Here is a 14,205-nt window from a genome sequence, read left to right on the forward strand (position 1 = left end):
GGGACAGAGTGCCGACACCCACCACCCTGTGCTGCCGCTGCCTCCAAGGAGTGGGGGGCAGGAGGGAAGCTTGCACATGGCTGCTGCTACCCACTGCCCCACGCTGCTGCCGCTCCGCAACTGACCGTGTCCAGCCCTTGCCACCCCCCCCTCCGCTGAAGCCCTGCCTCGCCCATCATTCTTGACACCCCACTGGCTGGAGCCATGCCCCCCAAGAGTGTTACAGACAGACATGCACGCAGACAAATGGACTCTAAGCACTTTTTATATATATATAGAATATGAAAGCATCATCTACCAATTTATAAATTGTAACATGAGACTCTTTCCTTCAGATAATACCATCTTCTCCTTATGGCTCAACTTGTAATATTCTCTATTATATGTGCTTCTTAGTAATATCTGGACTCAGGATATCCATTTCTTTGTCGTATGCAAACAGAAATAGCTCTGTGCGATAATAAACTTGGCCTCCGCCCTGCAGTGAACAATATTGCTGACTATACTTTTAAACTCTATCATGCACAGCCCTGGAAAAACAGGAATCTCATGCTTTGGATTTGTGAGAGACACTTGCAATCACATGAGCTTTTTGACTCTGGTTTTCAAGGATATTATGAGAGAAGGCAGGCCAAATTAAAAATTGCGGTGTCTTTCAGTCACATCTTTGGCATGGAAATTCTTGTGGGATGTGATGTTTATGGCTTTTTAAGTAGTGAAACTTGAGCGAGTTCTGTACTCGTATACCATGACTTCTGTTGTCTCAGACATTGTTCCGTTCCTTCCATTTTTGGTTAATCAGATCCCTCAAATTAGTTGCAGATTTTTAGAATAGGTTGTTAAACTTGATTATGTTTCAGTTTAGGTTAATGTTATTTGAGGCTTTATATTCTACAAGGTCCCAAAGACCTTTTTGAAGGATTGCTCTTGAAGAGATGATTTGTAATAAATCTGGTGCACTTTTATTTTTCTTACCAAGCATGCATTCAACTTGACAACATGCATTATTTTACTGTAATGATTGAACATTTCATACATTTTTTGATGTTCCTAAATGGTTGTCAGGAATCGGAGAAGTAGGTCTGGAAGGGACCTCTGGAGGTCATTTAGTGCAACCCCTGCCTAAGCCAGGCTCATTCCTATCCAAACCATCCTACACAAATCCATAATCTAACCTCTTGGTAAAACTACAGTCAACCCTGGCACAACATAAGACACAACACCAAAACCTTCCATAAGTCAAGAAGTGAAACCACAGCATCCAGTGTCTTGCTTCTGTAAAATATTGTTAATGTAAAATTCCTTTGTGACCTGAATATGGCAGTTGGTCTGACCCTGAGCAGAGGGGCAGGACCTTTTAAGTCCCAGCAGGAGCATTGGCACATCTCATTCAAACTCCTCAATGCCTCTGTGGAAGGTTTAAAAACAAAACAACAAAAAAACCCAACATGCACACATCAACCACCACATGTAGCAGGGAAGTGGGGGTGCGAAATTCCTTCTGAGCCCCATGTGGCAACCAACAAAACCCAGAAGCATAGGAAATATCCATAGTGGAACGTAGGCATTGCTATGCCTGTATCATCACTGACCAGTGGTTGTCCAGTCTCTCTTTGGATGCTTTCAATAATGGAGAGTCCACAACTTCCCTTGGCAGTTTATACCACTGGCTCTCTGTTCTAACAATAAGAAGTTCTTCCTGATACGTAGTCTAAACCTGCTTTGCTGCAACTTCAAGTCATTGTTCTATGTCCTCCACTCTGCAGCAAGAGAAAAAAGGTGTTTTCCCTCTTCCTAATGGCAGCCCTTCAAGTATTTGAAAATTGTTTTCATGTCCTTTCGTAAGCACCTTTTCCACAAGCTAAACATGCCTAGCTTCTTCAGCCTCTCCTTGTCTATCTTGCTTTGCAAGCCCATTATCATCTTTGTTGCCTGCCTCTGGATACTTTCTGACTTCTCCATGTCCTTTAAAAATGCGGGGCCTGAAACTGCACACAGTACTGTAGATGAGGCCTAACCAGTGCTTAGTAGAGAGAGGCACTGTCACCTCCCATGTCTTTCACCTTGTGTTTCAACTGATGCATCCCAAAACTACGTTCTCCTTTTGTGCAGTTGCACCACACTGAAGACTCATACTGAGTCTGTGGTCTACCAAGAGTCCCAGGTCCTTCTCCACAGTGCTGCTATCCCTCCAAGTGTCACCCATTTTATATTTGTATTTTTGATTGTTCTGACAGGTAGCACCTCCATTTGTCAACTTTGAACTTCATGTTGTTAGCTTCAGTCCAGCTTTCCAGTCTGTTGATATCCTTCAGTGTTGTGTTCACAATCCTTCCTGGTTTTGTTTCATCTGCAAACCTGCCCAAGACTCTTTCTATGCCAGCATCCAAACCATCAGTAAACACATTGAACAGCACTGGGCCCCAGGACAGACCCTGGTGGAACTCTGTTTGAAGCCGTCTGCTATTCTGACATGGATCCTTTTATAATTACCTTTTGTTTGCAACTAATAAACTAATTGTTTATCCTCTGTGTGGTAGTTTTGCGTAGCCTACATTTGTCCAATTTGTTTATGACAAGGTCACGTGGGACCTTATCGGGAGCCCTGCCGAAGCCCAGATACACTACATCCACAGCATTCTCTTCATCCACCCAAGCAGTTATTTTGTCAAAGAAGGTGGTCAGGTTTGTTTGATGCAATTTGTTTTTCATAAATCTATGCTGGCTGCTTGTAATCAGCCTTCCCTCCTCCAGATGCTTGCAAATGGTCTTCCTTAGGATTTGCTCTGGTAACTTCTTGGGTATCTAGGTAAGGCCAAGTGGTCTGTAGTTCCCTGTGCCCTCTTTTTGCCTTTTATAATAGATGTGGATGGGGTGGATGAGCACCACGTTGACCCGCTTCCATTCCTTTGGTATCTTGTCCATCTCCCATGACTTTTTATGAAGGTCATTGCTAAGGGCTACAAGATCTCCCCTGGCAGTTGCTTCAGTATCTTGGGATAAAGTTCATCAGGCCTTCTGACTTGAATTCATAGAGACCCATCAAAAGCTCTTTGACTCTCTATTGTTATTTCATCCCCAGCTTGTCCCTTTCCTTATCTGGATAATTCTTATTAGGTGCCTGGCTGCAGCTTACTTTTTCTGTGAAGACTGAGGTAAAGGAGCTGTTAAGTAGGTCTGCTTTCTTTGCATCTTTTGTTAAGAGTTCCCCCTGGCTATTTAACAGTGGACCCACAGCTTTGGTCTTTCCTTTCTGGCTGACATACTTATAGAACCTCTTTGTGGTGTCTTTAAACCTCCCTCTCCAGGTGCAACTCATTCTTTATCTTTGCCTTTCTGATTTTGTCCTTGTAGGTCCTAGCTATTTCCTGGTAAGCTTCGTTGATGATCTGCCTCTTCTGCTGTGGCCTATATGTTTTACTTTTGCAACTGAGGAATTCTGGAAGCTCTGTGTGCAGCCACATCGATCTCTTGCCATTTTTCTTGTGCTTCCATCATGTCAGAACAGTTTCTTGTTCAGTTTTCAATACTGTACCCTCTTGAAGCTCCCAGCCCTTATGAAAGAAAACTAAACTTGAATTTGGAGGGTTATGACTGTTTTGTTAATTTTTGATCGGCTCTTGAAAGCCTTTATAATAGGTACTGTTAATTTGGAAGATTGCTGTTTAAAGTAGTTAATCATTTTTGTAATACTAAAATGACTGGATTGAAATGTCTAATAAAGGTTTCATGTTTTGAAAAAGAAGAGCTTGTGGTAATGGTGCTATGTTGTCTGTAGGTGGCAATGAAGATTCTGCAAAAACATTAGAAGCCCTTAATCTGAGAGTAAAACGTCAAGAAAACCTGCTGCAGCGATGTAAAGAGATGATTCGATCTCATAGGGATCGCTCTGCACAGCTATCTAATGAGAAAGAGGCTCTGCAGGAGCAACTAGAAGAGAGACTTCAGGAACTAGAGAAGGTGAAGGTATGGAGAAGATTCTAACTTGATAGACATTACCTAGTGTAGTGCAAAAGTCTTGGTGTCATTTACATGAGTTTACACAGCTGAATTGATGACATTGGTCATTACAGTGATTTGGACAAAATATGTTGGCAGCTGTGCCATAATGTCATGGGAGACAGTGACATAATTTTGAAATCAGATGCACAGAAACTAATCGGAATATTCAGCCTGAGCAAGGAGAAAACCTTGAAGGGGAAGGCCATCAGGACTAGCGTGATAAACCAACTCCTAACTAGATACGATTAGGAGTAAACAAAGAGCTGACAGAAAATGCAAAAAAGGGGTTGATCAATGCAGAAAGCTGCATTTTAGAAGTAGACATAAAAATGTGTGAAATGTTAAAAGTCATGCTGTGTTAAATCTTGTAAAGGCTATTCATAAATTACAAAGTCAGCCATATGAATAAACAGAGAACAAGGAAAGTAGTAGGGTGCTTATTCAGTAAAGATTAATCTTAATCTAAGTATAGCCCAAAACCTAAATAAACCCAGTAGGTTAATCTCACAACAAATTTAGACTGGCCACATGTGCAAAGTTATTGTCACACCATAAACATGACTCTCCAGCTATAAGAAGAATCAGCTAGCCCCAAAGTTAGTGTGCTTAAAGATGTATAACAACTTTGTAGCTTGTTTCTGTCCAGCTTTAATTTGAACATGTAGCAGGGCCTTTAGAGCATGGACTTGGAAGTTAAACGCACATTAGGTTAGAAGCTAGACTCAGAGCTCATTATGCTCAAATTGAGGATGCTAGATAATCTCCATGGCAAAAACTGGCACACAAAATTGCAGGTCTGGTAATAACTTCTTTTCACATATGATTAGAGAATTTAGTACTTCTAGTTTTAAAGTGTTGGGAAGCAATGTAGACAACTGCTGATCTGATAGTTTCACCTCAGGAATATGCAAGGGCTTGAGAACAGATTTTGAAAGAAATAGGGATGTAAATAGAAAACTGGATAAGATGTCACGAGACATCTTGAGACTCATCTTGTTTAACATTTTCATTATTGTTGCTCTCCAAAAAATAGCAGTAGACTAATGACATTTGCTGGTGGCCTGAAGTTGGGAGACACTGTCAATGCATAAAAAGATTGGAGTGTTATCATGGTGTTATCAAGAATGAGATAATCTTGAATGACAGGAATGAGATGCAATTTAAAAGTATAGAGTGCAAGATAATATATACAAAAATGTGCTTAAGATAGAAGGATATCCATTAGAAACAGCAGGTGGAGAAAGACCTGGCTGTTTTAAGTAATTGCAGAATAAGTATGAGCCCCCAAGGTCACATGGCTGTGACAAACAAATGTCACTTAAGTATATATTTCTTTCAATAGAGAGGGTAATGTATTAATGCCGTTGTACAAAGTAGGGGTGTGAGACCTCATCTGCTATGTTTTATACAGTTCTGGTCAGTCGTGTTTTAAGGGGGGTGCATTTAAACTACAACAAGGGTAGAGGGAAGCTCCTAGGCCCTGTATTCCCCTGATCATTCTGTCTTGAGAGGAGACTAGAAGGACTTGGCTACTTTAGCCTATCAAAGTGAAAGCTGAGAAAGCTATTACTGCTTTTTATAAATACACCAGGGAGGGTAAAGAACTATTGAAGCTAAAAGGGCAGTGCAGTGTTTGCGCAGAAAAAAGTGAGTATAAGATGGCCATGAATAAATTTAGGATGGAAATTAGAGGCAGTTGGAAAAGTGAGTTTTCTGGAACAGTTTTCCAGTAGGCTTAGTTTTCCTGTGAAATTTAATCACTTTGAGAGAGATTATAAAACATGGTGCTTGTGATAGCAGGGGATTGGACTTGATGGTCGAAGAAGTGCCTTCCCATCATATGCAACTGCACATTATTGCTTGCAGCTCTACAACTGTTATGCATCAGTGACACTTCTACATTGTTCATCTGAGCTACTCAAGCACTTTAGATAATTAGCCTGCATCTTCCCTTCTAATGCTTGCAGGTCCACAGCCAGGACTTAAAGGACTCTTCAGCTGTAGCCCAGTCTCCTGTAGAGAGTTCCCTATTCCTTTCTTTGTGGCTGCTTCTCGCATCATCCACTGCATTTATTTCTCTAGCTCCTAGCTCAGGGGCGGGCAGTTATTTTGGGCAGAGGGCCACTTACTGAGTTTTGGCAAGCCATCGAGGGCCGCATGACAGGCAGCCCAGGACAGTTTAATATTAATTTTCTAAATTTTTTAGGGGTTCCATGGACCAGATAGAGTGGCCTGGCTGCATTTTGCCCACCCCTGCCCTAGCTGGTAGGTCAGATCTGGCCTGTAAGGTTCTTCACAGGCCTGAAAATTTGGTGGTGGGGGGTTGACACTGCTCCCCTTCTGCCAAATTTCCAGACCTGTGGGGAGCCCTGGGCCCTGCATGCTGCAGTGGGGGTACAGGGCTGGGCAGGGTCAGCCCAGTCTCAGTGTAGCATGCCAAGAGGGAGTGGCGCTAGGCTCCCAGGGCCCAATCCTGGTGGGAGGGGGCGGTGCCTAAAAGTTGAGCACCACTGCTTTAGAGGGTTTGTGTTCTTTTAAACATCATTCTTTTTATAATAGGTGTGGATGAGGTGGCAGGGTGCCATATTGCGCTTGAGTGATGGTGCTAGACTACTTCTGCTATAAAAATAAGCTATTGTGCAAAAATCAAATATCCATCTTTTTTCAAAATTTACATTTTAATTTCTGAGGAAGACTTCAGTGTATATAAAGCAAACTTATAGTAGTAGTGGTTTACTGAGAGCAAGAGGGCAGGCAGTGAAATACCAAGCAATATTTTGAGGTGTCAGAACAATGAAGTGAAATCCTAATAGTTTGAGAAAAAAGGATATATGTATAATTAAATATATCACGATAAACCCAGAGTGTTTTAATGTTAGCAGGCTGTCTTCATTTGGTTTGGCTTATTTTATTTCTGAATTGTGAGAGATTTAATTTTGTCTCCATTTCTTGGGTTAGAATCTCCCTATTCCTTGTCTCCTTTATATCAGCTTAAAGGACTCTAAGGCTGCTTGGGGATGTGGACCCTCCCCCCATCCCCAAATCATACTTTACCTGAAGAAGCAGTGCATTACTTTGACCTGGCTCTGCAGCATCTCCAAATTAGGGCTTCAGCAGGGCTTTGTGGCGTTTTTATCTAATAGCTGATTCAATCTGCTATTAGATAAAAGCACCAAAAAAGCCCCACTAAAGTGCCCAGTCTATACAGATGCTGTAGAACTAGGTTTAAGTAACACACTGCCTCTTCTGGGCATGTGCTGGGCTTGGCATGGGAATGTGCCAAATTTAACATAAAGTGCATTTTATTATTATTCCCCCCATGTATTCAAGCAGCCTGAAAACCCCTAGGTAGGCCTGGAGGAGATTTTTTTTTGTTTGTTTGGAAGCCTTGTAAAGGCCTGAGGAAAGCAGCATTACAAGCCTCGGGATAGGGCACAGGAGTTGTGTTGTTGTCTGCAGAGACTTTGAGCATCACTTGCATGCACGGCTTTGGGAGATGACTTATGTTTTAAACTGCCCCTCATGAACATCTGGGTTATGATGGGGACGGTGAAAGAGACTTTGATTTGAGGAATGCAGAGATGTCCTAAAACTGCCGCAGCCCTTCATATTCCTCGTCCCTGAATTCTGTGTTGTACCTTTTAGAAGCTCAGTGCAGAATCTCATACTCATCAGTCCCACATTTGAAATACACTGATCACAATGATGTTCAGAGTCTGTTGTTTATATTCTCCATCTTGGGAGTCTGTCAGAAGAATAAAACAACTGCTTTTAATTCTTCCTCTTGGCTTGCATTTCAGGAGCTTCAAATGGGTGAGAAGACTAAATTGATTACTCAGTTGCGTGATGCAAAGAACTTGATTGAACAGCTAGAACAAGATAAGGTAAACTTGACAGCAGTTGTTTTGTTTTGTTTCCCTTTAAACTGTGTGGCTAGCAATTAATTTCTCTGCATTTAAATCGGTAAAGCTAGATGTATTTGCTCTCAGATACTTAGAGCTATTCTTAATGATCATTTAGTTTTGTTTTCCGCTCCGAATTATCTCTTGCTTGTTAAAACATAAATTTGTTGTGTAGCTATATTGTGTAGATGGCTTGGGAGTATTGAGTAATAGTTCAGTCTGAAGGTTGTAAGAATATTTAATATTGTGTATAACATGATTTTAGAAGGGTATACTAATTTAGTAGTTGGGTTAATTGCCAACCATGTAATAATCATAACATCAGGTTTTTAGAAAACGAAACAGTGTTGAAGATTTAATGTTAAAATGTGATTAGCGATGTAAAAATATCCATTGCATGCCTGGGATATGAAGTGTTTTAGTAGTCTTATTTGCCTTTCAGTGGTGTTTTAAGCAACATGACTAACATCTGTTGTGTGTTTTTATTCTTTCATCCTCTTCCCAGGGGTAGATGTGTGCATAATGGAATGTGGGTGTTTGGGGATTTTTTTTTTCTTTTTTTTTTTTTTAATTTTATACACGTGTTCCTGTGTATTTAAGTTAAGAATAACAAGGTCAAAGATGAGCAACCTTGTCCTTAGAGGAGAAGTTTGTGAATTTTGTGATGGTCCTTATTACTCGGAGGAGTTCATCATACCTAGATAAATCTGGGTTTTTCTCCTTGTTTTTGCTGCATCCCACAACTAGAACTCATGTTATACTTTCAGAAGTGGTGTACATTTTTGTCTTGTAATAGGTGATGCTTTTTTCTTTCTTTCCTCCTTGTAGGAGAAGTACATTTTCTATTATCCTAGTAATGGTGAAGTGATTTAAATCGATGCTGATTATATCCTGGCTTGGGGTTGTTCATGACACGCACGTGCTTGTGTTTCTGGAGTCATCTTTTTACCATTAAAATCTCTTCTATAGGGGATGGTAATTGCAGAGACAAAAAGACAGATGCATGAAACTTTGGAAATGAAGGAGGAGGAGATAGCTCAACTGTGTGCTCGGATCAAGCAGATAACTACACATGGTGAAGAATTGCGAGAGCAGAAAGAAAAATCTGAAAAAGCTGGTAAGAAATTCTGTAGATTACTGGCTTTCACATTTGAATAGAAAAAGCTTCAGCATGGTGTGTCTGCACTCTCATCAGTCATCTCATTTGGGCAATAAAACAATTCCCTTTTCCCTACTGTTCTTCTATCCAGTCCTACTAACATGGCTCCTAACATCCTCTCCAGATCAACAGAGGTTGGGAACATTTCTTACTGCTTTCTTATAACTGCTGCATTCACTAATCCAAAAATGTTGGAAGGCAGCTATACCTATGTCTTTGTAGGAGGAAAGATTGACATGATCTGGTGGTCTGTTTTTATAGTTTTCAGGGTAGCAACTTTTTTTTGTGTGGGAAGGGTAAAACCCTTGCTTTCTGCAGCCTCAGTTGAGAGTGAGCGTGTGTATGTATGTGTGTGTTTGTAGAAATGGGATTGTAGTGGGAGAACACTTGGAAAAAGTCAATATGTAATAAGCATTTTCTTTCTACAATTGTGCACCTCAAAGTTTTAGTATCAAAGACATCTGCTAATTTATTTCTAGCATAACACAAGCAAACAAACCATAAATTTATTTGTTTCAAGCTTGACCAAAGTTACATAAAATCAATTTGTTTTTAAAACAAAGGTAGATGACATACTAAGTGTGCATGCTAAAGTTCTCTTGCTGTATGAAACTAACAGGCCAAATAGTCTTTTAAAACAGAATGCAAATCACTGAACAGCACAGCCATGGAAATCCTAAGAGAAGCTGCATTTCTAGCTGCATTCAATTTACATTTATAATCTTTTTGAGAAACCTTACCTGAAAGTTGCATTTTTAATGCAGATGCTAAGAAAATAATAGCTTAGTTGGCATAAAATACACATTACAAATGTATTATATTTCTAAACTAACAAGAAGTTCAGATTCAGACTTTTTTTTGTAGTTCACTTCATATCTAGGTAAAATTATCCATCTAGAAAGAATGATTTACGTGAGTAAATCATGTACATGCTAAGTGATGCAGAGAAACTGAGCATACGCAGCCAGCAAAGGGTAAACAGATTAGCTTCCATAAATGATCTGCTACAAACACTTGGAAAACTTGTGGAAATATCAGACATCTGGCTTAGAGACCCCATTTTTAGGTCTTATTTTAGCTTGAAGAACCCAGATTTCAGGACTAAGTTTTTATTCATGTTTTTTTTTTTTAAAGTTGGCTCTTTGTATTTTTCAGAGATTATTTGATTAATTCATTGGATTTTCAAACAAGTTTCCTCAAAAATAAGTGCATGAAGATTAGGTGTAATTTTTTTCACCTAAGAAGAAATTATTTAAATATAGATGTCTGAAATATAGCATTGTTGAAGCAGTTGAAACTTATGGTATTTTGTAGCATAGATAGTACTGCATAGATATTTCTCTCTTTTGGCTTTCTTTTAAAAAGTTTTCCAACAGGCTCAAGATGATACAGTTGCTGACTTGGAATTTATGATTGTGTACACAGTTTGATTTCCAGGGTGATGAACAGCAAACTGGGTGAAAAGAAAATTTCTACCCCAGAGTTTTTACAAAAAGCATTTCCAGTATATCAGCCGTGTCAGCATTTAACATAAGCATCCTAATCATGCTGACTTTTTGTGGTTTTGAAGGCGTATACAGCATTATGCTTAGTCAACTATACCATTAAAAATAGTACTGGCTTCAAGACAGTTTGTTGTTACACTGGAACATTTATGGTAACATTGTCTTATGAAATGTCACCCTGTCCTTTTTCTTCTATTCCATTTTCTTGACTACTGACTTGCCTTATGCATTCTAGAAAATCAGGATAAAAAATGAAATCATGCCTTGGTCCAGCTTCAGCTTAAGATGGAAAGTATAGCTTACTATTTAAAATACTTTTATTTTATTGGCTTCAATTTACTGTACTTGGCAGTTGTAAAAATGCCATCTTAATAGAACAGTTGACATAGCTTTTTAGGTCACAGTGTTGTGCTGTGCACCAGTACTAGGAATTTGACTAGTACATGCATTTATTAGTGGTCTTTACATTTGTGTAAGTTGATATATTTTTATTATTCTATGTGCCACTCTTTGCCATCATGTTACTAGGTTTAAATGTCAGTAATCCCTGACTGGTTTATTTTTTTTTGCATATTAAGTATCATTATTCAACCAAAAGAAGTTCAGATTATTTTCCTTGTGGAAGTATTGAAGTAAATTATGGATAAGATAGGCAAACTGAATTTCTTTGCACTTTAACATTCATAGTACCATTTTATAAGTTAACATACAGCATGTCAGGTGCTGTTTTTCACCTTTCCTAGAGTCATAAACTTTGTTGGCTTTCTTTCCTTTGTAGCATGTATAGTTAACAGCTACAATTATAATCATATAGTTAAAAAATCATTTTAATTAATTGAACACGATGAAGTGGGCCAATATTTGACTTAACATCAATTATTTGTGATGATTAAACACTAAACATGAATGTATTGTTGTATAGCAATATATAGTGAAATGATATAAAGCTTGTTATGTGTATAGCATAAACTTATAACTAAGTGTCCAATTTAATAATATTACGATTCAAATGTTTGTAGTTAAGGGTGCATTATACTGAAATCTCACAAAGCATCTTGTTTTTGTGCATCCACACATGCCAATAAGTGAATCATGGTGCCTTTCCCAAGCCTTGTATGAACAGGACTGGGGTAAGGGGTCTCTTTTTCTTACATCACACATTGGGTGCTTGGGCCAGGCTCTACAAAGTAAATTCTGTGCTTCTCAGGCAATGTCAAACTTCAGTCCTTTTACCTGGAGTTACAACACTTCCATTCTTTGTTATCTATCTGTTGGCTTATAATTTATCTGATCAGAAGTCAGACTTGCAATTAAAATTTAGTAGCTTATTCTTTACTGAATAGTTAATATAAATCTGTACTGTTTGGGATATTAAACAATACCAATATTATTTTGGCAATCTATTCTACTGTGTAGAAAAGAGTACTCTTAACTGCATTTTTTTTTCTTGGTAGATCATGTTGGATTTCTTTTTGCCACCTTAAATAATTCTCCTTCAACTTACATTTATATAAATTTCTCCAATCAACAAGACGATGTTTATTACGAAGTCTTGAATGTGCATTTATTAATACTTGCCTAGATATGCAAAAACATTAGCACTGAATGCGCCATACTGCTATTACTTTAAGTAAGAAGCCATTTTTTTTTGTTGATCTGGACTTGCATTTAATTAGAGAGAAATTCTTTTCTTATTATTTTCCTATTTTGTCTGCTTGGTCAGTACTGTATGCTGTACTTTATACCCACTGGATGGCACTGTAGCTTGAAGCTACCAGTTTTTTAATTGTTTAGATAGGGGCAAATCGGAAAGCCTTTACAATGCAGACAGACATTAACTTCAAAAATTTTGGCTTATGTATGCCTGTTGCCAGACCCCAAAATGTATTTTGGTTTTTAAGGAGTTAGCCTCCTAACTGCTTGTTTAGATCTGGCTTAAAGTTCTTAAACAGTGTCTAAAATAGTCAAAAGAGCTTCCTAACCTAGTTAAAAAAAAATCAGCTTGTCTCCTTTATGCTTTCCCTTTTGTTTATATTTTTAGAGCAAAAGCTAAGATGCTGTAGAGTTGATGACGTTGTTCATGACACAGAAAAATTCCTTCTTGCCTAGGGTGGTCAGATGAATGTGTTAGTTAGTCTGAGGTCAGAATTAGATGTTGCCAAATGAAGCAGTTGTCAGGATGTGACCCAGCACAGCTGATCTGCTTCATTGGGTGAGCCAAGGACCTCGCATTGATGCGGTGGGACAGCAGGTGTCATGTTCTCCCAGGTCTTGATGGGTCTGGTCCTGCACACCCTGCAGATTTCCCTTAGAGACACGCCTCGTAGGATATCCTGGGAGCACGTCTCTCTAAGCAAAGAAAACCCTGTCTTTCCCACTTGGAATGGTACGCCTGCAGATTCCACGGGGTGCATGTTTGTAAGAGGCTGAAGCCAGCTACGCACTCCCAAGACTTGGGCTGATTCTGTGCAGGAATTCCCAGGGTATGCAGAATTTGGTCCCTCAAACCCTCTGAACACCTGCTCAGGGTAGCTGGAGAATGTGGGTGGCTTCAAGCTGCCCAGGCTCTCCTGCCTCAAAGCAAATAGACATCTGTTGCTAAATAGCAGCATAAATTAATGCAACCTTTGTTGTGGCCACAGATTTTGGGCATTTGTGGTGTGACAAGGGGCTTGGGCATCTGTTTTTTTTGGCCGTTGTGTTACCATAAAGGTTTTTATGGTGCCACAGAAGAAATGAAAGTGATGTTTTCACCCTTAGAGTATTGGTTGATGTGCTTATTGGAGCTTCATTTTGCCAAGGTGCCTTAGAAAGGTATTTACTTCATTGGTGTTTTTACATAATGTTTTTCTTTCAACATGTCTGTCTTAGGAGAGAGAGAGCAGTCAGCAGCAACTGTTGAATTCTTGCTCAGTATAGATGTTTGAATAATAATAATAAAAAAGACTTATTACGCTTTTATAGCTGCAGTATAATCAAGAGCCCTGATGGGTGCAAAATTAGCCAGTGTCTATTTAATTGGAAGGATGTTGGTTTAACCACCTGTTGATTTGATTTGAAGCCACTGCTTATGTCACATTACACTAGAATTAATTACTTTGAATAAAATGTTATGTGTTCTTGCTTAAATGCTGAAAGTGCCTGAGATGCATATGATGTTACTTTGAGAGAACAGAGTGTGTTTTTGTGAAGTGTTGCTTCTTTGTGCTATCATACCCTCTCAACCTTTTATCTGCCAGCTTGTCTATCTAGTTTGTCCCTCAGCATTCTGCTTGCGATTTATGGTGGTGCAGCTGTCCTTCTGCATGTTGCTAAACTGTTATGTATGAGTAGTTAAATTCTAATGTGGACTTGAAATCTTTTATTTGGTGGATCTGCAGGCCAAGGCAAATGCACTTTTTCTCCTTTCTCCTTCCCTGAAATTCACAAATTGCTTTAAATTAAATCACCATGCATATAACTCAGTCCAAGGATCAGTAAGTTCTGTTACTGAGAACTAGAAGAAAAAGACGACAAATTTTAGCCAGCATATGCAGGGGAGTGTATAGGAAGTTCACCTCCATTCTCCAGTTGCACCTGTGTAAGCTTTATCCTTAGCTGAGTATCCATAGAAGGAATATGAAGAAGATGCATGAAA

The 14,205-nt window shown here is 39.2% G+C and overlaps 1 protein-coding gene across 5 annotated transcripts in view; it reads left to right on the plus strand.

The window, feature by feature from the left end:
• The window catches only part of GOLGA4 (golgin A4), a 99,057-nt gene that overhangs the window by 40,020 nt on the left and 44,832 nt on the right, over nt 1–14,205 (plus strand). For all 5 annotated transcript variants that reach the window (XM_019538198.1, XM_019538210.1, XM_019538205.1 and 2 more), the window contains 3 exons: nt 3,779–3,966; nt 7,803–7,886; nt 8,874–9,021. In XM_019538198.1, the coding sequence (XP_019393743.1) occupies nt 3,779–3,966; nt 7,803–7,886; nt 8,874–9,021 (420 nt within the window). The remainder of the gene's footprint in view (nt 1–3,778; nt 3,967–7,802; nt 7,887–8,873; nt 9,022–14,205) is intronic.

This window comes from Crocodylus porosus, unplaced genomic scaffold (assembly GCF_001723895.1).
Source record: "Crocodylus porosus isolate Cpor-Errol unplaced genomic scaffold, CroPor_comp1, whole genome shotgun sequence".
Classification (NCBI taxonomy): domain Eukaryota; kingdom Metazoa; phylum Chordata; order Crocodylia; family Crocodylidae; genus Crocodylus; species Crocodylus porosus.